This window comes from Chiloscyllium plagiosum, unplaced genomic scaffold (genome assembly GCF_037043375.1).
Source record: "Chiloscyllium plagiosum isolate Xiang-an unplaced genomic scaffold, Cpla_swu_hap1 HiC_scaffold_13, whole genome shotgun sequence".
NCBI lineage: Eukaryota > Metazoa > Chordata > Chondrichthyes > Orectolobiformes > Hemiscylliidae > Chiloscyllium > Chiloscyllium plagiosum.
The window spans coordinates 39,630,737-39,656,793 of NW_028270151.1; the positions used below are offsets into that span (position 1 = coordinate 39,630,737).

Genomic DNA, 26,057 nt, shown 5'->3' on the forward strand with positions numbered 1-26,057 from the left:
GTTTTGGGTTGAATCTTGTACTGAAATTTCCTAATAATAATATATCTTTTATGGTGAATCGCTTGAAACTTGGAAAACTTTCTAAATGTTTGGACTAAATGCAATTGATTAAATATTGTACAAACTTAAAAATGCAAAACTTGAATATTGTTATTCTATATCTAGCCATTGTGGTTTAATCTATCACCTGACACTGAGACAGCAATTGAGCATGTTCGAGAAGTGCTCTGCTTGGTGGTGTGCAAATAGACACAGCCTAACTTTAAATTGTGTAAATAGTTTTTGTATATGTGGAGCAAGAAACAGTTGATCATTCTTTGACCTGAATTGTCCACCCTGGTCAACTCCACAGATCCTATAAGGCATGCAGGACATTTTATTTTGTATCCTTCTTGTCAGCATTGCAATACTTACAATCTGTGTAAATTATGAAGTTTCACCTGGTCCTTGGAAGTCTGAATTCCAGTTGCAGTGGAAAAATTGGGAGGCAGCTTGAGAATGTTATCTTGCTTCTATAAGCTGCAATATTTAGCTTACAATCTGGTATAAAATTTACAAGAACTGTGCATGAGTTGTGAGTTTGCACTGCAAAGCGTTTTTAGAAAAAAATGGATCTCATGTTGGGTTGACCTTTTTTCCTTCCTCAATGAGGAGACTGATGTTCCTATGTAGACCAGTGAAGTGCTGTGCTGACCTCCGAACATTATGACAAAAATTGGGCCAGCAACCATTTCAAGCATACGACAGATTTTCGCAATATTCTGATTATTTGGAACCCGAAGTCATTTGACTTGGGTGGTTTTGAAATGTTGAGTCTTTGTTTTATGCATGCACATTCCCCCAATACATTGAATTGCCCTGATGCTTTTCACATTTTATATTTGATAAAGTATTCATATTTGTAAGCACGTTGATGCAACAATGCATATGTGGAAGTTGCTTCTCCCTTTTTTTCGTGATGATCGTAGTGAATTTTTTTTTGAAGAACAAGTTTTGTGAATTTAATGCAGGCATTGCAGTATCTTTTCAGTGAATTGTGGAATATAGATTTTCCCACTATGGCCTTTATTGCCTTGGGAATGGAGGAAAGTCTTGCTGCAACTTTACAGGGTATTGGTGAGATTACCCACAGAGTACTGTGTATATTTTTGGCCTTTTTACTCAAGGGTAAGTATACTTGCAATTGAAGCAGTTCAAAGAAGATTCGCTAGGCATAGATTTGAGGTGTAAGAGTTCTCCTATGAGGAAAGATTTGAGCAGGTTGGGTCAAAATTCTGGAATTCCTTCCCTCGCAGCATCATGGGTCTATCTATAGAAATGGACTGCAGTGGTTCAATGAGGCAACTAACCATTGTTGTCTCAAGGGCAACAGAGATGGGCAATAAATGCTGACCTAGCCAGAGATGCCCACATACCATGAGTGAATTTCAAAAAAATGTTGAGTTTGTTACTCATTGGCGTTTAGAAGAACGAGAGATGATCTTACTGAATACAGAATTCTGGGCTTGACAGGGTTGATGTTGAGAGGATGTTTGCCCTTATGGCTGAAAGTTTTAAAAATGAAGAGCCTTCCGTTTTAAGGTGATGAGCAATTTTATCTTTTCAGAGAATCATTAATCTTTGGAATTTTCTTGCACTGAGAGAAGTGGCGCATTTGTCCATTGAGTATATTTAAGATTTGGAGATGCCGGTGTTGGACTGGGTGTACAAAGTTTTAAAAAAAAATCACAACTCCAGGTTATAGTCCAACAGGTTTAATCGGAAGCACTAGCTTTCGGAGTGCTCCTCCTTCAACCACCTGATGAAGGAGCAGCTCTCAGAAAGCTAGTGCTTCTAATTAAACCTATTGGACTATAACCGAGTATATTCAAGGCTGTTATATACAGATTTTGATCTACAAGGGAACTGATCAGAAGAAACTGGAGTGAAGACCATTACCAGATAAACAATGATCATAATCTTAAATAGCTGAGCAGACTTGATGGCTGAGTGGCATGTTTGTATTTCTCATGATCTCATCTCGTTGGCTGACATTTCTTGTTCACCTCATCCTGAGTCACAGAAAAGCATTACTGGTAGTCATTTGTTTCTGAACATTATCTCAAGCTAACAGTATGTTGGCATAAAGTTTTTGGAATTCAAGATCTCGTTAATACTTGAGGTAAAAGCCAATATGTTCCATTAAGCATTGTTGAATAAGTTAACAGTTTGGCCTTGAATAATATTGTGTTCTACCAGTCTTTACACGTCTAGTTTCAAATTTATGAACCTCTTGCTACTCTGTCTGAGAAATGCTAGCTCTGCATTTGCCAAAGTATTGATGTAAAATGCTTGTCATCCGTGAATCAACAAGACACCCTTTTTTTTTAAACTGGTGACATCATCTCAAAGCGCCTACTATAGCTTTTTAACAGATCAGGTTATTTACTGTGTCTTTGGAGGGCAAAGAGTCAGTAATGGGGTAAGCTAATGTTTTGAGTCTCGATGACTTGTCATTTCAGAACCAGACTCAGGTTAGAGTCAGTTCTGATGAAGAGTCATCTAGTCTTGAAATGTTAGCTTGCTGTGTCTCCACAGATGCTGCCTGACCTGCTGTGATCTCCAGCATTTTTGTTTTCAGTGCAGATTCTAGCATATGCAGTAATTTTGCTCCTACATCATATTTGCTAAACTATGACTGGGCAAGGCCATGGTAATGAATATTTAGAGGACACATTATAATCCTGGGTTGGATTCTTAATTTGTATTTGAATAATCAAATTTCATCTGAGAGATTTGGGATCTCCAGATACATGCACTTGAGGCTGTACACTGAATCTTGAGGCAGTTGAACAAAATTAAGATTTAAAGTGATGCCGTCTGGGAGAGCTTGTCCCAGTTAGGAAGACTGAACTTTTAGCAGGGAGGGTTAATAATCCTCATGAAGCTGAGCATTGAAAGTAGAAAGGTGAATATTGGAAACACAGACGTAGATGTACATTAACCAGGTATTGTATTATAATCAAAGTTTGCACAATGCTTGAGAATAGACTGGCAGATGAACTTCATCCTCTCCCAGTAGTATCCAGTGATGTGGCTAAAATAGTAACTGTAGTTTTCACCAAGTATATTCATGTTTTCTTTGTCTTTCATTCTGATGGTTCTATAGATGTAACGGTGTATCATGAAATTGTGCACATGTAAATGTAAAATGTAACTAGCAAAATACTGCAGATGTTAGAAATCCTGAAATAAACATGCTGAAAGTGCTGCAGGCTTGGAACTTGTGTAGAAAGGGAAATGGCGGTACTCTTTCAGGAAACAAACTTTTTAAAAAAAAATCTAATTGTGGGGATTCTCTTATTAATGTAATTGTGCTCTGATATATTCTGCTTTAACAATCACTGACAGACAAAACATCAGTGACATTGCAGTTCCTTATTAACAAGCCAAGGATTTTAAGATATGAGGTAGTTTCATGTGTGTTAAGGCCCCTTTTGTTAAGTGAAAATGTGAGCTTTTTGGATATTTAGGATAACGTGGTATAGTTCCAGAGATACTAATGAAAATACTCTTTGGAAACAGCAGCCATGTGCAAAGATGAATCTGTGTAATACTTCTAATTTTTCTGAGAGCTTCTGATTGAGATCATGTAACTGGGCAGTTGCCAAATGGAGAGTGTCCATTGGCCCACAGGAAGAGGGGGAGAAAGTTGAATCCAATAATGATCAATAGTCAGACTGAAGTGTGAAAGCCTTTTCAGTTTTTTGGAATCTGGCATTATCCTTGAGAAAATGGAAGAGCAACACAATTAAGCTCAGCAAATGTTACGTATTGAATATGTTGTGTTTAGAGTATTATTAAGACCTGGTGGAGAATTTAATGGAAAATTGCATAGAGTGCACTTCCTGCAAACCATGACCAAAATTTCTTTATCTTTTTGTAATAATTAAGGTCTTGCATTTATATTGTGCCCTAGATAATTTCAGAATGTCACAAAGTACTTGGTACTGGATTAGTGGTGCTGGAAGAGCACAGCAGTTCAGGCAGCATCCGAGGAGCAGCAAAATCAACGCTTCGGGCAAAAGCCCGATTCCTGATGAAGGGTTTTTGCCCGAAGCGTTGATTTTGCTGCTCCTCGGATGCTGCCTGAACTGCTGTGCTCTTCCAGCACCACTAATCCAGAATCTGGTTTCCAGCATCTGCAGTCATTGTTTTTACAATGTACTTGGTAGTCTAGGAAGATACTTTTGTAGTAATCCTATCAGTACCCCTCAAACAGTATGATTAGGTGAAAACAGGTTCATTAAATGTGAAGAATAACTAATTGCCAAATTACAAATGGAGATCATTTTATTTTGCATTGAAAGTATCTATATTTGATATTTTTATTTAGTTTACTGTTAATAAAATGAATTAATATGCTTGATTATTACCCATTGAACATTAGTAATCCATAGTATGCAAAAGGAATTTTTTGTTCACTAATGAAATGAGATATGAAATTTTCTTTTTATTGTTGTCTTGACAGAATTACAAGAGGATCAACATTGACAAACACGAACGGCTATTTACGTGCCCTCCTGTTGTAACACCGTACGTATGCTTATTGTGGCTTTTTGATGAACTTATTTTTTAAAAAAATCTAATTCTATAAATGTTAATGACAATAGTACTTCCAGTACTACTACACTTTTTAAAGTTGGTAGTTTTAATGTTTATTCATAGAAATTCATAAAATCCCTACAGTGTGGAAACAGGCCATTTGGCCCAACAAGTCCATACCAACCCTCTGAAAAGTACCCACCCAGACCCATTCCCCTACTATTTTATATTTCCCCTAACTAATGCAGCTAAGCAACACATCCCTGAACACTATGGGCAATTTAGCATGGCCGATTCACCTAACCTGCGCATCTTTGGACTTGGAGAATACTGGAGCACCCGGAGGAAAACCCCCAGATACGGAGAATGTGCAAACTCCACACAGGCAGTCACCCATGACTGGAATTGAACCAGAGTCCCTGGTGCTGTGAGGCAGCAGTGCTGACCACTGATCTACCATGTTGCCAAAGCTGTGGATTCCTGCAAAGGAAGATATTTGGTTTCTGATTTTAAATATTGTAACTATTGCACTGTCTAATTGAGTGCCATTTTACATCTGATACTTGTCCTGAGACCTCTCAAGAGAATAAGAAATAGGAGCCAGGAGTATGCTATTGCAATACTTCTCAACAAGCTTGCCCTGTGATTCAATAATATCATGGTTGATCTGCCTGTTTTGATATCATCGGGAAGTGGAGGGTTCTTTTCCCTTGGAAGATAAAACTGAAACTGCACTAGACACACAGATCTGTTTGTTTCATTGGAAGTCTGACAGAGGGGGAAGGTTGCCTTGCAAACAACATTATTTTTAGTTGGTACTTCGAAAAATAACGAAATAATAGTGCACTGGGAAAAAGTAAAAATGCAAAATGTCATTTAAAATGACCTTCGACCGTTATGTGCTGTTTTTGAATCCTCGCAACTGCATTAGGCTTTTCAAAAGCTCCCTAGCAATTGTTTATCCCCATAACTTCTCGTGTTGCAATTAATACATTCATTACTTCCCTGAGAAGATTTATTCCAATGTTGGAGTTAAACTTGGAAAGGTTACTGTTCGAATATTTATGGTTTTGAGCTATATACAACTGCTTTTCTTTTTAGCCCCTGAGAACAAACTTTTCCCCACATTGCACTTTCTTCAATGCCATTTGTTACTTGCACTTAAATCAAGTTCCGTACAGGGGTTCTAATTATGCACTTGGTCATTTCGGCATCAACCTTTGTAGTAACCACTTTAACTATTCAGGCTAAATCTATTAATCTAATTAACTCTAGTTTCTTCGCCCTGAGTGCTTTTGTTCTTGACAAAAGTGTTTGCTCACTGCTAAATCCCTCCTCAGTTTTTTAATATAGAAATTTTGTTTGATTCTTATATGCTTTTAAGAATTTTTGCACATAGGTTATGTAATGATATTTGCTCTGTGTAAGCATTACAAGTTTATTTAATTCTCATGAAAAGCTAATTTTTTTTGTCAAATATATTTAGTAGAATGTGGTGCTTGTGAGAGAAGAGTACCAGAAGTATGGACTACAACAGAGACCTGGTGTTGTCTTAACATATCCTATTGCTGTAATACAATTATTTATGACTGGAGCCATTTATGATCTAGAATTAAGCCAGTGCCCTTGAAGAGGGAAAGGAAGTAGAAAATGCAGCATTGGAGGGGGTGGTGTGAGAAGCAAGGGAAAGATCATAGCAACGTAGCAATTCTAAACTTGAGGTTCCTGATGAACCTTATTTGACTAAAAAAGTGATGGTGTAGATTTGTGTAGGTGTACAGAACCCTTTCAAAATAAACTTGGGTTACTATAAAACTTGTACAAACCTGTTGTAATTCTTCAGGAATCCACCAGTACTAAACAAAGAAACTGACTTCTGAAAATTATGAAACCACATTTGAAAACTATTCTGGCTCCCGTCATGTGCTGAGTTAAGAAAAATGTCCCAATTTATGTCCACTTTAAATCTGAATGTCCACTAGTTACTGGCCCCACTGCTGAAACAATTACATCCTTTCTACCCTCTCAATCTGAGCCCATCACAACTTTGTGCATCTCAATTAAGTCTCCCCTCTCCCTTCTCTGCAAGGACATCAACATTAGTCTATCCAATTTTATGTTTGTGTTCCACTTTCCCAATCCTGGCAACATCCTTGTAAATCTCCCATGTACACTTTTTTTCCAGTGCAATTACATCCTTTCTGTATTGAGGTGACAACAACTGCACACAGTTTTAAGTTGTTTTCTAATTAATGGTCTATACAATTCTAACATCATCTTCCCATTCGTATATTCTTTTCCATAGTCCTGCTATCTTTCGTGTTCTGGGCATTCACTCCAAAATCCCTCACTTCCTCAACAGCACTCTATATCTATCCATTAATTATATATTCCTTTGCCTGTCTGACCTCTTTTTAAAAAAAAAATCACCTTTCATTTCTTTGGGTTGAATTCCATTTGTCGCTTCTCTACCCAATTGGCTAGTCCATTGATCTCTTCCTGCGAAGTAGAGCTATTTTTCTTACTGTCGACCTTGCAGTCAAGATTTGTTTACTTTCTGATCGTTAATAAATAACACAAAACACAAGGACCTTTAGTCCTGAGCTCTGCAGAACCTGACTGGAACTCCCCTCCAAATTGCAAAAACACTCATGAACATATCCTGTGTTTCCTGTCACTGAGACAATTTTGTAACCTGCTTGCCACATTTCACTGAATCCAATGGGCATTTGTTTTTAGAACACCAATGATAGCACTGTGAGACAAGTGAACTGTTTGTTTCCATAGGTGTGGGTTGCTTTCTCATGCCTCACCCTTGTATTCTTCATTCATGAGCCCAGCTAATGAATACTGCAGACTATTTCAGGGGGCACCATGACAGAGTCTGTATCTTTCTTAACCTGGGGTTCACTTTGCATTTTCTAATGACTAGAATGGGACAATGAGTAAAGAGACAACTTGATATTTGTGTAGTTTGTCCTCCAAAATAGTGTTTTCTAGCAGTGGTCACTGGATAGCAGTCAAGAACAGGAGTACTTAGCTGATTTCTTTTTTCTCTCGACTTCCCTAGTCCAGGAGTGCTGAGGCCAATTGTAGCACTTCAGCTGCCACCTCAGTTGACGTCAGCTAACTGAGTACAGATCAGGGATGGGAACTTTTGGTCTGTGTGGGTAAGTTCCACACTGAACAGTGCATTCACTTCCATTTTAAATGGAATAAGGTTAAGGTTCTGGGTTATGTTATGTGCTTTCAATTACAATGGTGCTCCACTTTGAATTTTTCTGATGAGAATGTTAGAAAATTGCAATTTATCTTCCAAATCACTTTTTTTTTGCATTTGGTAAATAATTTGGAAGGTTTTTGGATGCTAAACTAGAGTGCATGAACAAGTACTCTATTTTTTTTTTCATCTCCGTCTTTGCCCTGATTCGGGAACAAAATTGTACTTTTTAAGTTGACCCTCGTAGTCTTAAGCATATATGTTTCTTGAATGGAATAGAAAATTTTCTACACATTCTCTTATCATGTATTAATATTAATACATGATACAATGTACTAGTTGACTTCTTTAATATTTACAGCCTTAATTGTACAAAGATCTTGTTGAAAAATAATGAAGGGAATTAATCATGTTGGACATTTCCCTTTTTGTGCAAATCTTCTGTATGTTATGTAAACCTAGAATGTTTTGCTGTTGAAGTAAAATATTCTATCCTAAAAGTTCTATTTAAATTTTTTTTTTAGTCTTTAGCTTCATTTATCACCATAGATCTAAATGGATCATTGTTGTATGGAAATCTTGAGAGTGAAGCCATTAATGTACATTCACTTTCTCACTGGCTTAATGGAGAAGTTTCAAAATGTCTGAACCTTTGAGTAGGATGATGTAATTTGAACTGGAAGTTACATAAAGTAGCAAAATAATTTGGATATCAAATTTGGTTTTTACTTTTAACCATTGTTGGTTATTGTCAGTTGAACAGGCAGGATTTTGAACTTGCATTTGTTTTAAAGTAAGGTAAATTACTTTATAAATTTAAAGTTTCTAGGCTCATATTCTGATGTATTATAAATTTGTAAATCCAGATGTTTGTTAATCAGTATCACAGAGTAGATTTGTTTTTGACCATAGATTTCTCGACGAATAGGGGCTCCATATGCTGTGCCACATGAAATGAATAAAGGGCCCCAGCCTATTGGAGGACCTCCAGCTGCCCCACATCCCTCCCCTTCTGGGATTTCTCAGGTGAATAAAATATTTTTTTTTCGTTTTAAACACTGTGATATGTGACTGTCGCTGCTCCACAAATGAACTTTTCTTTGTCATTTGTTTTTAGACTGCCTATCCCTCTAGCCAGACAACTGCTCCAGTAGTTTTTGCACCACAGCAAACTCCACAAATGAACACTCAACCACAACCACGGCAGGTAAGGATAGCTTTCTGTTTGGCAGAATTGTCGATGATGGTGTCCAACTTCTGTAATAACAAGTATCTGTACCCCTGAATCATTGCAGTATTTTTGCAATTGAAGAGTTTAGGACAAATTGCAATACAGGGTTAGCACTGAATTATTCTTCCTGGATCATGGAAGCACCTCAAAAATTGGATTAAGTTTTACTTAATTGTTTTGGAAGAAAAATTCCTACTAGCTGCAAAGTTTATTCCTTTTAAATTACAGCTATTCTTCTGACTGGGTTAAAGGCAATCTACCTGGTTTTGTGTGGCCTTTGCCAATCTAGACTGCAGCATTAGCCAACTGCCACTGCTGGACAAGACCATCTGCATTCTGTCTTTCATAACCTCTCACTGATTTGTCCAGGAGAGAAGTAATGAATAGCCTTGCATGCCAACTTGTTTGGGATGTTTTGGTGGAAGACATTATTGATGAGTTTTGAAGTATTTTAATCGCTATCAGATTGCCTAATCTCTTTTGACCAGTTTAGATTTTGAGGCTTCTCTCTCATTAAAAGAGAAATGGTTGTCAAACATTTTGGCATTCCAAGCCACTTTTATGTGTCAGTAATCAAAATATTACCTTTTAAAAGATTATTTTTGCTGTTGTTAATGCAATGTACTTTGAAGCATTATTTACCTTGAGTGATAATGTTTATTGAATTCTAAGGCTTAACTTAATTCATGAAGTGAAATAACTCCACAAAGGTTGGTATCCTACCACCCTTTATTTACATGAGGAGAGTCCTTGATACTGATCTAACTCTGTCAGTGCCAGATCTCCATGTATAGGATGTCTGACACTCCTCCTGTTTATATCTGTCAGCCAGGGCTTCCTGACTGGGACCGTTAATGTTGTCCAATCAAGGAACTCATTCTAGGAGGTCCACATGGCTGACCTCGTCAAAATCACTACATCCTCTCCCCTCTGAGTCAAAGGGTATAGGCTGGTTCTTTTTTTTTCTTGTAGCTCCTCCATTTTTGTCACTTTAGCACTAGATCAGGTTTCTCTAACTCTGCCTCTGATATGGGCAGCGTGTAATGCACTGTAACTCTCCTCTTGCACCTGGAGAGTCTCTGAAGAAACTCCTTTGCCATCTGAAGAGGAGAATGACGTTCCACTGGTTCCAGAGCAGTCAGGAAGGCTGTTGAGGAGCTGGGCACACTTTTGCTCTCTCACAGTTGGTAGGTTTGCAGCTTTCATACTTGGTCAGGACTGTCGCACCTGGCATTCTAAATGGAACTCCATCAATAAGCACATCGATTTGGAATTCCATCTACCATCCTCTGAGAAAATATCCTCGGAAATGATATTGCCCACCTTAAGAAACCAAAACACACAAATAGAAAGCGGGACGTAATACCAGTGCTTCACTGAAGGCTCATTAATGATGTTATTTAGTATGGTAATGAAATGTCTGAAAACAAACCTTCTAGCTCAGCGAGCAAACTACAATCTGAACTTCCAACATGAGCTACACATTTCTTAAAGGTCGCAAACACTGTTGCAACTACCTGAGCTTTAAATGTCACTGGACCTAACCTCTCATTGACCATGGCTGCTGCCCATACAGGGCCATTCCCATGGTTCCTACATCAAACCTTGTCCCCAAAGTAAACTGTCTCTTTGGATTAGTGGAGTCTGGTGTCTGATATTGGCATTCCTGATGCAGTTTCACTCCCACCCTCTGATATGGGAAAATCAGATTTAACCTGGTGCAGTTTATCCCTGCTGGAGATAGCCCTGTGGTGGTCCTATAGTCAAATGGGAGCCAGGACAGTTTGGTATCCACTGAAACTGTAGTTTGTTTCTTTATTCCTGCCTTCAAAGTTTGGGCTGCTGTTTCTGCCAGACCATTGGATGAAGGATGATATGGAGCTGTCCTTAAATGACAAATACCATTTGACTTTAGGGAATACTCAAATTCCCTGCTGGTAAACGATGGCCCATTATCTGTAACCAACACTTGAGAGTCCGTGTACTTGAAAAGATGTACGTGGTTTTTTTTATCCCATTTCAATGTTTGACAAATGAAGTCCAACCACGTTTTGAGTTAGCATCCACAATGACTAAGAACAGTGAACCCATGAAAGGACCTGCATAGTCAATGTATAAGTGAGTGCAGGGTTTACCTGGCCTTTCCCACGAATGTGTGGATCTACTGGCAGAAATGTTTGTTCTTGTTGGCGCTGTTCCACCAACGTGGCTATGTTGACATCTGATCCTGGCCACCAGTCATAATTTCTCACCAGCACCTTTTATTTTGGAAACCTGGATGATCCTGGTGGAGTTCAGCCAGTTTCACCTTTTTGCCCTAGAAATTGCTCTTGCTCTCCTCTACTGCGGTGTGGTCTCTGGGTCAAAATGGATTTCATTTCTGGTTGTGGTTTTCCCCCATCGCCACCAGCTGTTTGTTTTGCTAGGCCCAGATCTTTCTGCATTCAAAGTCTGAATTGTCACCTGTGACTGGAAGTGTGTCCAGAAAATTTTAAACCAATACAAACTCTTCCAGTGGCAGTATCATCGGTAGTGTAACTGCTAGTGGGAAGCAGTTCAGTGCATCCGCATTTGCTACTTGGCCTCATGGACAGTGTTCCAACTTGCAGTTCTATGCATTTAGTATTAGAGCTGGCAGCTGAGTTTGGCCTGAAGCTATGGGTGGCATTGCCTTGACTTCTGTAATTTGACCCAGTAGGGGTTTGTGGTCTGTTATTATTACAAATATATATCTGCAAAAGGTATTGGTGGAACTTCCTAACTTCAGATATGACACCCAAAGCTTTGCTCTCGCTCTCTCGGCATATTTGCGCTCTGTTTTGCCAAAGTACTGGATGCATACGCTGTTGGGCATTCCTCCCCATTTGGCCACCTATGGGGTAATACTGCCCCAGTGCTGTGCAGGGAGGCATCCCATGTCCATGCCAGATCTCCCTAACCTGCATCCCTAGACACAAGGCAATTTAGCATGGCCAATCCATCTTAACCTGCACATCCCTGGACATTACAAGGCAATATAGCATGGTTAATCCAAGTTCGATTCCAGCCTCTGGCAACTGTCTGTGTGGAGTTTGCGCATTCTCCCCGTGTCTGTGTGGGTTTCCTCCAGGTGCTCCGGTTTCCTCCCACAGTCCAAATGTGTGCAGGTCAGGTGAATTGGCCATGCTAAATTGCCCATAGTGTTGGGTGCATTAGTCAGAGGGAAATGAGTCTGGGTGGGTTACTCTTTGGAAGGTCAGTGTGGACTTGTTGGGCTGAAGGGCCTGTTTCTACACTGTAGGGAATCTAATCTTGATTTGGTTTTCACTACAGAGGTAATGGTTTGTATCCTAATGTCCTAGAAGTAGCTGTAAACGAGGAAATAAGGAATGTAGGAATTTGAGCAAATCTGGTCATCTGTGAAATGGTACTGAGCAAATTATTGGGATTGTGGCATGGCAAATCTGTGTGGCTGTTCATGGGCTTCATACTTTTAACTTTTATTCGCACTAAATTTCTCCTTTTTTGTTTTTCTGTGACAATTTTTGATGTGCCCAATTTAACGTACCATGTATCTTTCATATTATATGCCTTCAAGTCTGATACATTCTTCTAAATGTCTGCCACTGCATCTCTATTGACCTGTCCCTTAACCTTACTTGGCAGTTTACTTTTTTCTAGTTCTGTTTTCATGCCCTTAAATTGTTCCATTTTAAGTTTGAAATACTATTTTTGGACCAAGTCTTCTCTGCTTCAATCTTCACTACAAATCTTACTAAATTGGTCTTGAAAGAACTGATTAGTGAGGTAATTGTGCTTTGGTTTTCAAATTCTTTAGGCTTGAGGAAGATTGGATTAAGTTGGAAAGTAGCATGTGTAACTCACTCATTCAAAAGGTGGTTGGAGAGCTGGGGGCTACAGGCAAGTTAGCTTAATGTCTTTCGTAGGGAAGATCTTCGACACTATTAGAAAAGTTGTTTCAAAGTAAATTCAAAGTAATCGGGCAGAGTCAACATGGTTTTGTGAAAAGAAAATGTTTCACCAATCTATTAGAGTTCTATGTCATGCACATAAAATGAGACCAGTGGATGTACATTTGGTTAGGTGTCATATCAAAGGCTATTATGAAATATAATAGCTTATGGTGTAGGAGCAAAATATTGACATGGATGGATGGGTGGTTGGTGAGCAGACCGGTAATGGTAGCCATAAATGGGTTGTCTTCCTAATTAGCAGCATGGAATGTATGGTTGCAACAAGGAACAGTGCTGCATCTTAACTGTTCACTACTTATATGAATGACTTAAGTTGTTAAATTTGCTAGTGATATGGGTAGTTGTGAATAGGATATAGAGGCTATAAAGAGGTTTAGGTATGTTAAGTGAGTGGGCAAAGATGTGGAAAATGTGACTAATGAGAATGTGAGGCTCAGTGCAGAGGGACCTGGCTGTCCTACCACATTGCACGGGGTTCGTATTCAGGTGTAGCAAGAAATTAGAAAAACAGAATGTAATCATTTTTAGGAAAGGAATTGAATAGAAAAATGGGAGCATGGATGTTGTGAAATTTGAAACGGTTCAGAAAAGATTGACAAGGATGTTGCCAGGGTTGGAGGTTTTGAGTTAGAGGGAGATGCAAAATAAGCTGGAGTTGTTTTTCCCTGGAGCGTTGCAGGCTGAGGGGTGACAGGAGTCCAGAACTAGAGGGCATAGATTTAGGGTGGGAGGGAAAAGATTTAATAATGGCCTAAGGGGCAACCTTTTCACACACAAGGTGGTGCGTGTATGGAATGCCAGAGGAACTGGTGGAGGCTGATACAATTACGACATTTAAAAGGCATCTGGAATGGTCAATGCATTGGACGAGTTTAGATGGATATGGTCCAAGTGCTGGCAAATGAGAAAAGATTAATTTGGATATCTGGTTGGCATGGATGAATTGGACTGAAGGGTCTGTTTCCATGCTGTATATCTCTGACTCCCATGTGTTAAGCTTTATTTATACAGGATGCTGATGAGAAATATTTGGTGTACTGTAAACATTATTAGTCTTACCTAAGGAAGGATTTGCGTGTGTTGAAAGCTGTTCAGAATAGGAACGATAGACTTGATACCTGAAACAGGTAAATTGGTTTATGAAGGATATTGGGCAAATTCGCCATTTATCTGCTGCAGTATAAAAGCACAAGAAGATTTGATTGAGAGATGTCTCAAAGATGTGTGGGGAGTGGATGTTTCTTATGGGACAATCTAAGACTAGGATTCTCCTTTTTAAAAGGCAATGGAAGCAGATTCCTGAATAATTCTGCGCCAGGGTGTGTAGATTGCTGATGAACAAGGGGGTGAAAGGTTACCTGAAGTAGGTCAGAATAAGTCAGTAGAGCACCCCTTTTACTAAATCGTAGAACAGACATGAGGGCTGAGTCGCCTGTCCTGCTCATAATTCATTTGTTTGTGAACATATACAGAGGAACCTCGATTATCTGAAGAACACAGGCAGGGAGTATTTCATTTGTTTAATCGAATTCCGGATAATAGACTGCCTTATAATGCAGTTTAGCCAAGCATCGGGACCTTGCGATCTTGCCGGATAATCCGATATTTGGATAATTGAATGCTGGTTAGGGTTTCCCTGTATCTCTAGTACTCAAAGCAGCAATCTTAAGAGTCTATTAAATTGTCACTTTGTAGTTATTTAAGATTATTGTGTACTATGGCTTGGTTGTTTCTGCCCAATCTTGATTTCCTGTGGAAAACTTTATAACTGAAGTGAAGCAAAACCACTGTTGAAGTCCTTACTGAAATTAAATATGAATTGCTTTATTTCTTGATTTTGTATATTTCATTCCATTTAGGCAACCTGTTAGCACTATATTTAGATATACTAAGTGACTGATGGAAATATTACCATAGCCTCTTGACTGCTTTTAATTTTCAGCTTCTCTCCATCGTTTCTGAAAGTCTTACCCAATGTTGAGATTTAAAATCATGGGTTCCAGTAGTCCTTCAACATTTCACCCATGTGGTCATTCTTTGAGTCTGTTGTTTGTGTTGGCAGGATCCTTAAGTTACAAATGCATGACACTGACCCAGCCTTCTGATGCAAGGTGATGTCCTTGTCACTTCTGATTGCTCAAGCCTTGCTTTTTGTCTACTAGAAAATAATTTAGACTACCAAGTATGGTTAATTCTTTCCTGACTTTGATTTCAGACTATTCTCTGGTTAATGCTGAGGTTAGTGTGTGGACTCCAGTGAGTAAATAGTGTACCAGGTGCATTTGTTCATAACTGTCAGATTTGGTGAGTTTCATTAAAAATGAAAGGCATGTGGAAGAGAGGTGAATAAGAGAATGGTCTTTCCTTCTTATTATGGAGGGGCAGCGGAGCTGTTATCGTTGAGTAAATTATGACAGCCGAGTGTTAGGTTCTTTTCCTGAGGTTTCCCACAAAAGATGCAATTTGCATACACCAAATTGTGCAAACACTTGGTTTGTTCAAGCTTGTACAAGCTAGGTGACCCCTTTGACCCTCTTCGCAAGCATGCGAAGTCAAATCAAAGAGGTCCCAAACAAAGAAAACACATCCCCTTTATACAGGTCAGTTGATGATGCTTACAGGTAGGAGAAAGTGAGGTCTGCAGATGCTGGAGATCAAAGTTGAAACTTTATTGCTGGAACAGCACAGCAGGTCAGGCAGCATCCAGGGAACAGGAGATTCGACGTTTCGGGCACAGGCCCTTCTTCAGGTACTCAGATGCTTACAGGTACTCAGGCCACACCCCCCTCCCATTACCACATGTTACCCCAGGATGAGGTCAACCTGTGAGATAATGTAAATGCCCTAATCCTGGGGAATCATTACATAAACAATTTCCTGACTGAGTGATTCCCCAAGACAATGTATGTGTGACATATTCTAACGTCAGGATGGCCCTGCAAATGAGTTCCGGCTCCGCTACTTACCCAGACAATGTAGATGTGATATGCTTCAGTATTGGGGCATGGCTGTGAAATAATTTCTGAATGGAAGGGGCTGAGTGAGAGTTTAATTTGATAATAGTAGCAGAGCAGTAGTAAATGACTGACTGCCGAAATGAAGTGGGAGTCATCTGCATTCCTACATGAATGTCGTCCCCACCCACTTCGAGAATGTCCAGCTTCAGGAAGAAGACAGTATATTTTAACCCTTTTTAATATTACAATAATGTCGAGACAGTCCAATTTAATTTTTTAACATTCCAAGAGCACCTCAGAGTCATAGAGATGTACAGCATGGAAACAGACCCTTCGGTCCAAGGAACTATGAACCTGCACTCCAAGGTCTTTGTTCAGCAACACTCCCTAGGACTTTACCATTAAGTCTATAAGTCCTGCTAAGATTTGCTCTCCCAAAATGCAGCATCTTGCATTTATTTAAATTAAACCCCATCTGCTACTTCTCAGCCCATTGGCCCATCTGATCAAGATCCCGTTGTAATCTGAGGTAACCTCATTCAATGTCCACTACACCTCCAATTTTGGTGTCATTTGCAAACTTATTAACTTATACCCCTTTTGCTTGCATCCAAATCATTTATATAAATGAAGAAAAGTAGTGGACCCAGCACCGATCCTTGTGGCATCCACTGGTCATAGGCCTCCAGTCTGAAAAATAACCCTCCACCACCACCCTCTGTCTTCCACCTTTTGAGTCAGTTCTGTATCCAAATGGTTAGTTCTTCCTGTATCCCGTGAGGTCTAACCTTGCTAACCAGTCTCCCATGGGGAACCTTGTCGAATGCCTTACTGCAGTTCATATAGATCATGTCTCCTGCTCTGCCCTCATCAATCCTCTTTGTTACTACTTCAGAAAACTCAACCAAGTTTGTGAGACATGATTTGCCACAGACAAAACCATGTTGACTATCCCTAATCAGTCCTTGCCCTTTTAAATACATGTAAATCCTGTCCCCCAGGATCCCCTCCAGCAACTTGCCCAACACTGGTGTCAGGCTCACTGGTATATATAGTTCCCTGGCTTGTCCTTATCATGTTTCTTAAACAGTGGCACCACGTTAATCAACCTCCAGTCTTCTGGCACCTCACTAATGCATATAGCTGCTACAAATATCTCAACACGAGGTCCAGCAATCACTTCCTTCACTTCCCACTGAGTTCTAGGGTACACCTGATCAGGTCCTGGGGATTTATCCACTTTTATGTGTTTCAAGACATCCAGCACTTCCTCCTGTAATATGGACATTTTTCAAGATGTCACCATCTATTTCCCTACATTCTAAATCTTCCATATCCTTTGCCCCAGTGAATATAGTAGTAAAATACTCATTTAGTATCTCTTCCCCCCCCCAAAATCTCCTGCCTCTCCACACAAAGGCCGCCTTGCTGAGGGACCCTATTCTCTCCCTAGTTACCCTTTTGTCCTTAATGTATTTGTTAAAACTCTTTTGGATTCTCCTTCATTCTATTTACCAAAGCTATCTCATGTCCCTTTTTTGCCCTTCTGATTTCCCTCTTAAGTATACTCCTACTGCCTTTATACTCTTCTAAGGATTCACCTTCTATACCTGACATATGCTTCCTTTTTCTTAACCAAACCCTCAATTTCTTTAGTCATCCAGCATTCCCTAGATCTACCAGCTATTCCTTTCACCCTAACAGGAGTATACTGTCTCTGTTCTCTCGTTATCTCATTTCTGAAGGCTTCCCATTTTCCAGCTGTCCCTTTTTACCTGTGAACGTCTGCCCCCAATCGGCTTTTGAAAATTTCTTGCTTAATACCGTTAAAATTGGCCTTTCTACAATTTAGATCTTCCAACTTTTAGACCTGGTCTATGCTTTTCCATCACTATTTTAAAATTAATAGAATTATGGTTGCTGGCTCCAAAGTGCCCCCCTACTGACACCTCAGTCACCTGCTCTGCCTTATTTCCCAAGAGTAGGTTAAGTTTTACAACTTGTCTAGTAGGTACATCCACATACTGAATCAGAAAATTTTCTTGTACACAATAAATTCCTCTCCATTTAAATCCATTCTCTGTTTGGAAAGATAAAATCCCCTACCATAAGCACCCTATTATTCTTCCAGATAATTGAGATCTCCTTACAGATTTGTTTCTCAATTTCCCTCTGACTATATTTAGGGGTCTATAATAAGGTGATCATCCCTTTCATATTTTCTCAGTTCCAACCAAATAACTTCCCTGGATGTATTTCTGGAGATATCTTCCCCTCAGTACGGCTGTAATGCTCTCCCTTCTCAAAAACGCCACTTGCCCCTCTCCTCTTGCCTTCCTTTCTATCCTTTCTGTAACATTTGTTTCCTGGAACATTAAGCTGCCAGTCCTGTCCATCCCTGCGCCATGTTTCTGTAATTGCTATGATATCCCAGTCCCATGTTCCTAACCATGCCCTGAGTTCATCTGCCTTCTGTGTTAGGCCCCTTGCATTAAAATAAATGCAGTTTAATTTATCAGTTCTACGTTGTTCTTTGCTTTGTCCTTGCCTGCTGTGACTGTTTGACTTGCTTCTGTTCTCAACTCTGTTCTGTTCTGTACCAGTCTCAAATTGAAATCTTTTCTAACTATCTCCCTGGGTCTGCAATAAATGTCGTTGGTTGCAAACCCTATCATATTGAATGGATCGGTTGGAGACACAGTTAGAGGCAGTGAGGAACTTACAAGAGTAAGGGGATGTGATGGATGGCAGTTTATAGAAAGGGGGGGAAAAGTTGCAGTTGCAGATACAGACACAGATAGGTTAGCTCTGGGAAAGGTAAGAGATGTAGGCAGGTAGTGCAGGAGTCTTCTGTAGCTATCCCCATTTCAAACAAGTACACTGCTGGATTTGTAACCAACGACATTTATTGCAGATATCATCCTCAGTAATACGTAAACTCTCCCTAAACTCCCACATCCAAGAAGAAGAGCATATCACTCCACTAAAAGCCATTTTTGCTTCTTTCAGTGTACAGACCCAGAAAATAGCACTGTCTTATTTCTTTACAAAACATTGCTCCAGGTTAAATTAATACTTACGGCTTATATTTCAAAGTTTAATCAAGGGACATATCTCAATATAACAATCAAGAAAGAATCCACTATACTTACAACTGCAGACTTTCTGTAAGGCCATGCTTAATGTATTCACTTATCTGTTTCTGTGCTGTGACCTATGAAACCAGTTCCTCCAAGATTAGTTGTGAATTTCACGCTTTGTTAATTTTCCCAGACTCACTCCGGTGTCCAGCGATACATGATTTCAGACAGCAAAGGTAGTAACTGTGCAGATTCACTACTGTGTCAGTTAGCAGTGTGGTTTTGACTCCTCCCCCCTCTGCCCCTAGCTCCCTTCCCTGACCTCACCATGCACTTCCTTTTGTCTGTGCCTCTCCCTTTTAAACGTACTACTGTTTTGACTGTTTTGGAACTTTTGGGAAGAAAAAATGCAACAGCATTATAAATCAGTAATTGCTGCTCCTGGAATTCAAGGAAATCGCCTCCAACACTTAATACCTCAAAGTATCAGCCTGTTACAGCCAGAAAATTTTCCTGTCCTCCCTCTTGGATTACCAAGAATCCTGACTACAGAAAATCGAAAACCGGTCTAATGTACGTAGTGATACGGGGTTAGCAATGAAATACTCTTAGTTTCCTATTTAAAATAGAAGTTGATAATAGTTACTTTGTTACAGCTATCTAAATGAATATTAAATTCTTCAGGAAAACTACCCTTTATCACAATACAGGTAAGGATAGCTGATGTTGCAAATAGGGCATTATTTGTTCGTTGCCTGAGAGGAAAGATAGCATACAATAAAAATCTTATTCTTTCTGAATATGGTAAAGTCGTGAACAGTGGGAATATTTTGGCTAAGATTAATGAATTGTAAGCTTCATAAAGTTCATGACTTTGTTTTCTGCTGATCCTTGTGATTAGATTGTTTGTTTGGTTTCAAAGAGTCATAATTCTACCCAGATAACTAAATAAACTCATTCTTAAAATGATTAGTAGAAGCATTTACAAAGATGTTGGCATTTCTGTGTGAGCATCATCAACTGCAGTTGAGAAAGCTGGAAGTCTGATTTTTGAAATTTATTATTTATAATGGCAGGCAAACCAAAACAATGATTAGATATGAAACTTTCAGCATTAGCATGCGTCGCGAGAAGCTTGTGAATGTGTTTGTTTACGTTGAACCTACTTGACTAATCTTAAATTTGACTTTTATTTCTTACTTCCCTAGTTTGCTGCAGGTCCTCGAGCTTTACATCAGGTACTAACCAGTTAACAGACAGCATGAAATTGCATACTCCATGCAATTCCATGTAAATTTACGTACGCTAAGATTTAAAATGTAGCTTTGGTGCATGTTTGGATTTCAGTTGTCTCTCCTTTGCCGTATATACTTAGACTTAAGATGTGACATTTATATTCCGCTAAAAAGTGGAAGGGATGTGATTGTTGGCAGGGCTTTAGGAATAAGTCTTACTTGGGTGATGCCCTCATTCAGATTTCTTCCTCGCAGAGCATTTCTAGAAAGATGGATCCAGCAGCTGCACCACCATATGAGCGCATTGCTGCCAGCTGTTGTTCAGCCCTCCAGTGAGATGATACTTAAATGGCAACTCACCCTCTCAATGTGAGTCCTGGCTCCTGCTGCTGATTTCTTTTCATTGATCTTGTTGGGCAGTCAGTCTACAAATGTAAAATCAGCAGTTGGTGCTTAGACTGAAGTAGGGAGTCAGGAGGAAAAGTGATTTAAATGTAACAGCACTGGAATAGCTGAGTGTAGAAATACACTCTGATCCTCCAGCAATGTAAAGTGTAATTGGCATCTCTTCCTCCCAAGTTCTGCTCTGGTTCTTGCTGATTAAAAATCTGCTTTTTCTGAAGCTATCTTTCTGAGCAGTTCAGAATTTGAGTCAACAGAGTCTAGGTTAACATTTGGTGATTTCTTTTCAAAAATGACTAAGTGCAACTGCACTTTTGTTAACTCTCTGGCACTTTGCTAATATGAAATTAGATTATGAAGCTTCTCAGTGCATCATTCGCATCCTCAGGTGTTTCAGGACAAAAATATTTTACTTCAGTGATTGTTAGGCAAAATGGAGCAGCTACTTTCCACAAAGTGTAAGTTGCTGGCAGCAAGTTGGACAACTAGTTAATCTGCTGCCTGAAGGAGGAAAGTAGGCAAATCTAATCAAAACTATTTTTCAAGTAATACTTGAGCCTTTTTTTCTATTACTAGTACTGAAAAGTTACTTGCAAAATAAAATCTGTTGTGTATCACTAACTTTTCATCTGCTCGTGTACTGATGTAAAGAATATGCTGAAGTTTGAGAGAATCTGCTACCTTAACATTTGTAGGCAAATGTATCACTAAGACAAATGGGCCTTTATAGAATAGAAAGTAAATAACATGCACATCCCACACCAACAATTGACATTAGTTACTTGCTTAGTTTTTCAATCTGTTTGCAGGGCCTTGAAGTATTTTTTGCTTGTGCAGTTAAAAATATTGGATTCCTATTAACATGTGTAGGGCATTTCTTTGAAAAAACATTGCCCCATGATGATGACTGAAGCCTAAGAGTTTTAAATTGAAATTTGAGACAATCCAGAATAGTCAAAATAAAATTTTGTATCAGCCTTGGGAGCCAGGGCTCAAATTGGCATAAAGAGATGCTGTATAAATATTGATGTTGGAGAGGCAAGTAACTGTAAATGACCATCAACATTTTGAAGTGAAAATTGTTCATGTAAACATGTTTTTGGATGTCAACTGTCATAAAGATTTCGAGAAACAGTAAACGTGTGGGGTTGGAGGAAGGCGCTCAGTTTCAGGTTGGAGTTTGGTGGGGTGAAGAGGTAATCTATAAAAGTTGTCTAGTCCATGGCTCACCTTTATACGCAAGTATATACATTAGTCTATTATTATTATTATTATTATTATTATTTTATTATTTTTCAAAGAACCTGAAAAGATCAACATGCTTTTGAATATTTGTAGTGAGTAAAGTTAAAAGGTTCATCCCAGACTGTACACCTTCGTTATGTGCACCTTTTGCATTTTTGGCAAAATGTATTGGTTCTGATGAATGATTGATTATTTCAAGAATATATCTTGGGAATTTTGAACTTATTGACAAAACTGAAGCCTAGAATTGTACATTGAAACAATTTCTTAACTTTCAATTGATTTTTCTTTTTGAATGTGTCAGTGTGTGCATTGTAAAGCCAGTTTGAAAGAATGATTGATTAAGAAACCACTCTAAAGTATAGTGGGGCAGTATTTTGTATATAGGATTAATGGTTAGTTGCATTTGATAAAATTGAAAAGACCAATAAAAAAGCAAAATATTTTGCATTATTTTAAGGATAATATGCACTGGCAATTTAGGTCCCTTTTTTAAACGAAAGAATGTACTTTTTTAGTGATATTAATGGGATTTCTTATTGATCCTACCTATTTTTGTAAATTGATAAGATCTTTCTGGAATGTGTACTTCTGTTGGCACAAACAGCTTGTTTCCTGGTCTCAAACCACAAAGTCACAAATTTTATTTGAAATAAACTAAGGCATACATCTGTTGCCTGAGAATCCTTGCATGTTTCAAGTTCTATTTGTAGCACCACTGTCTTTGGAGTGCAGGTCTCACGGTAGGGAAAGTGTCTTAGGTATATTTTGATACCCAGCAGCTGTGAAAAATTATTAACAAATGCATGCAAACCTTGCATGTAAGTATGGCAACTTGAAGCAAAGTTGTACTGAAAATGTTCTTATAATGTACCATGTTGATTGGACTCTGTTCCAAGATTAATAGAATGCGTCACATTCGCTTTATGAAAGTTTATCGACACACACTGTCAAGTGTGTGGTACTCCTTCCACATTGTTGAGGTGCTGTTTGGTATCTCTGGAAGCAGAAAGCAGGTTTTCTTTTTGAGTAGTTTTACTTTTTTAAACTTAATCCCTGAATTTTTGGAAGTTATTAATATATTTATTTTGTGTATTATGAGAAGATAATTTACCATGATTATAAAAAGTTGAGTGTTGGAATAAAAAAAACCTTGTTTAAAGCATTGCTTGGAACAATGCAGTACTTTATATTGAACTAAGCTTTTAATGCATATCTCTTATTACAGAAACAATAAAATGTTCCTATAAGTATTTCCCCCACCTCATCATTTTAAAATAAGCCTAGATATTTTTCACTCCTTTCGATGTTCATTCTTTGGGGTTTGGTTTCAGTTGGAAATGTTAAACAAACTGTCCTGCTTTGCACACTTGAGAAATGTTGAGGTTCTGTTACACCTGGGGTTAATTTGAAGAGTTTTTTGCTGTCTTTTGAAAGACTATCTCTACGTTGTAGGTGTAGTAGAGCATATGTAAGCATAGTAGAGCAGGTATTTGTTCTGCAGTAATAGGTTGTTCAGTATTTTGAAGTAATACATGCAAAAAAAAGTCCTGTTACGAATTCAGCCGAGGTAACTTAGGGGTGGTGAGTAGAAGGGTGGGAATTTTCTTTTAGGCTTCTGTGTTTTAACAAATCTTTTAAAAAATACTGCTTGTGCTATGATTCTAGGATTCTTGGTCTCATTCCTGGAAGCTTTGATTATATGCAGAGCCTTTTAAGAGTGTGGGCTGATTCCAATCTGGACTTGTTGGCTTCATTGCAGAAAATGGCATGGCTAAGTATCAACCCTTGTAGATGTTATGAACTGTAGTGGCAGTGAGGCAGTCTGCAAAGTCGAAGTTCAAAGGTAGTTCTGCTCCTTATTAAACTATACATGTGCGCCTCCACACACAGACGCACATGCACCCCCACACACTATCCACTGTATGGAAGCATATAGATCTACATTAACAATTGTACAAACTTGACGTTTTTTAAAAGTTTATGTAAAAGTTTCCGCTATGTCAAAGCCAGTATATTTTTAAGAAAGTCCATTCATTGCAGCCTAATACCAGTATCAGTCATCATAATCGTTTAAGTTGCATCTCATTGCTGTGGAACATATTCAGATCTCAGGAGATAAAGGTGCTTGCAAAGAAGTAACAAACAGATTGCAGTTATACCCAGGGTTTGACATTTGTCGTTCAACCTTTTGGAAATGTGCCTCAAGTCATTCAAGGATCGCTTTTGTGCTGAATAAAATACATGGATAGTTGACAGAAGAAATCTTCAAAATTAGTGAAATGGGAGTGCGAATATTTGCTTTGTGTTCTTTGTAATCAAATGGAGAGATCCTAATCCCGTAGAAACCGTTATTAGATCATTCAGAAAAAGTGGAACAGCCAGTTTAATAGTTAAGCTCAAAAGATTTGGAGTGGGAGCATTATGCTGGTCAGGGCCATAATGATTCCATGAACTCCTGTTCTGCATCTGGTGGCTCTTAAAATTTTTGGTTTTGGTTAAGAGCATATTTGTAGAACTAAATCATTTAATGAACTATTGAGTTTATTTTAATTACAAATGATAATTTATTTACATTCCAAAATGGTGACCGCTGACACCAGCCCAAGTGGTTCATATTTTAAGTAAACCCTATTCTTGATAGGGTCTGAGGTTTCTTTGAAGGTTTGACTTGTACACTGCAATCTACAGTATAGTAGTATCTATGAATGAAGAGGAACACTGCAGTGGTAAATAATTCAAAGGCTTGCTTTTCCTTCTCTGAATTCTGTATTTCGCAGTTCATAATTTCTACTCTAGTGGTCTTTTTTAAGTATAATGTCTGATTCTGTGGTTTCATTTAAATTTATTGAACAGGAACCTTCATTGGATTGCTCTGTATCAGAGCAGCTTAACTACTATATGCTAAAGTAACTAGTAAATGCTTTTTTTAAAAGCCGTGCTATAATGTTACTGATGGATTAGAGACAGTGCTTAGTTTTGGGGCTAATCAATGCATTCTAAACTGTATTAAAAATGCATCCGGTTATCACTTGAAAATACTGGAATAGTTTCAACATAAATTTTGAAGTTAATATTCTAAATACCTGATTGTATTGATTTGTGATAAAGTTTACATTTGGTGATTCACTTTCAGCAGAACTTGAGCAAAGAGAGCATTATAAAACTAGTACAGTATTCATCCTGATTGCCTGCAATTGATAAAGTGGAAACTCATGAGCCTTAACACTAATCATTTCTCAAAGTGCAGTTGGTCCCATGGAAAACTTGGCACAAATTATTTTTCCATTTTCGTGTATGGTTTACATTGCTGCTAGAAGGAGTATTCTTTGACATCTTAGTCTTTCCAGAACTTCATTTTAACTTATTCAGACTGTTAAAATTCTTGTAAAATACAGTCAAGCTTTTTGCACAAGTTGTATTCAAATAATTTTTGTCAGATTTGTAGGGGAAAAATGACAAATATTTGAGTGAATCTAATGTGAATACTCCATAGTATATTTTACCCTGTGATTATATTGTGGTTTTCCTTCTCTTCTCTGTAGCAATACTACCCAAACAGAGCCCAGCAACAGAGTAGTGCTTCCAGGGTTCAGAGTAGTGCAACGACTCGACCTGTGGCCTCTGCTACTCATGTCTACCCACCTGGTTCACAGACCATTATGATGATGGCGCAACAGATACCCACCTATCCATCATCAGGACCTTATTATGTTCCCAATCAGGCAAGAACATTTTATACATAGGTGTTGTTAATTTTCTAGTTTACTTTCAGATGCTGATTTTCCAAAGCCTTTTAAACTGCCAAGTTTTTAATATAGTATTGGAAATCCATGCTTGCAACAGTGAAGATTTGAATCCATATGCCATTAATTCTACAACCATCCATTTATTGTGTCGGAATTAGAACTGCATTTAATATCTTGGGGAGTCAATTTTTTTTTAGATAAAATGTATCCACCGTGTGGGTACTATTTTCTGTTAACTGGATCTATCAGTAGGTCTATCAAGATCTGCAGATGTAGATTAGACTTTTTTTTCCCCTTATCTCAGTATTTTACCTATCGTGTGCATAAAATTTATAGTTGGTATTCCAGTTATGGCCAAATCAATGTGGTGTTCCAGTTCA

At 38.5% G+C, this 26,057-nt stretch overlaps 1 protein-coding gene across 8 annotated transcripts in view; it reads left to right on the top strand.

The window, feature by feature from the left end:
* Positions 1-26,057, top strand: part of LOC122555982 (eukaryotic translation initiation factor 4 gamma 1-like) — a 137,854-nt gene that overhangs the window by 22,195 nt on the left and 89,602 nt on the right. For 3 of the 8 annotated variants that reach the window (XM_087993545.1, XM_087993544.1, XM_087993543.1), the window contains 5 exons: positions 4,511-4,575; positions 8,717-8,830; positions 8,922-9,011; positions 20,255-20,284; positions 25,474-25,653. In XM_087993545.1, coding sequence (XP_087849671.1) covers positions 8,759-8,830; positions 8,922-9,011; positions 20,255-20,284; positions 25,474-25,653 — 372 coding nt within the window. In that variant the 5' untranslated portion in view covers positions 4,511-4,575; positions 8,717-8,758. Of the gene's footprint in view, positions 1-4,510; positions 4,576-7,654; positions 7,755-8,716; positions 8,831-8,921; positions 9,012-20,254; positions 20,285-20,536; positions 20,651-25,473; positions 25,654-26,057 lie in introns of those variants that run through there. The other 5 variants (XM_087993547.1, XM_087993546.1, XM_087993548.1 and 2 more) reach the window with 4 other exon arrangements.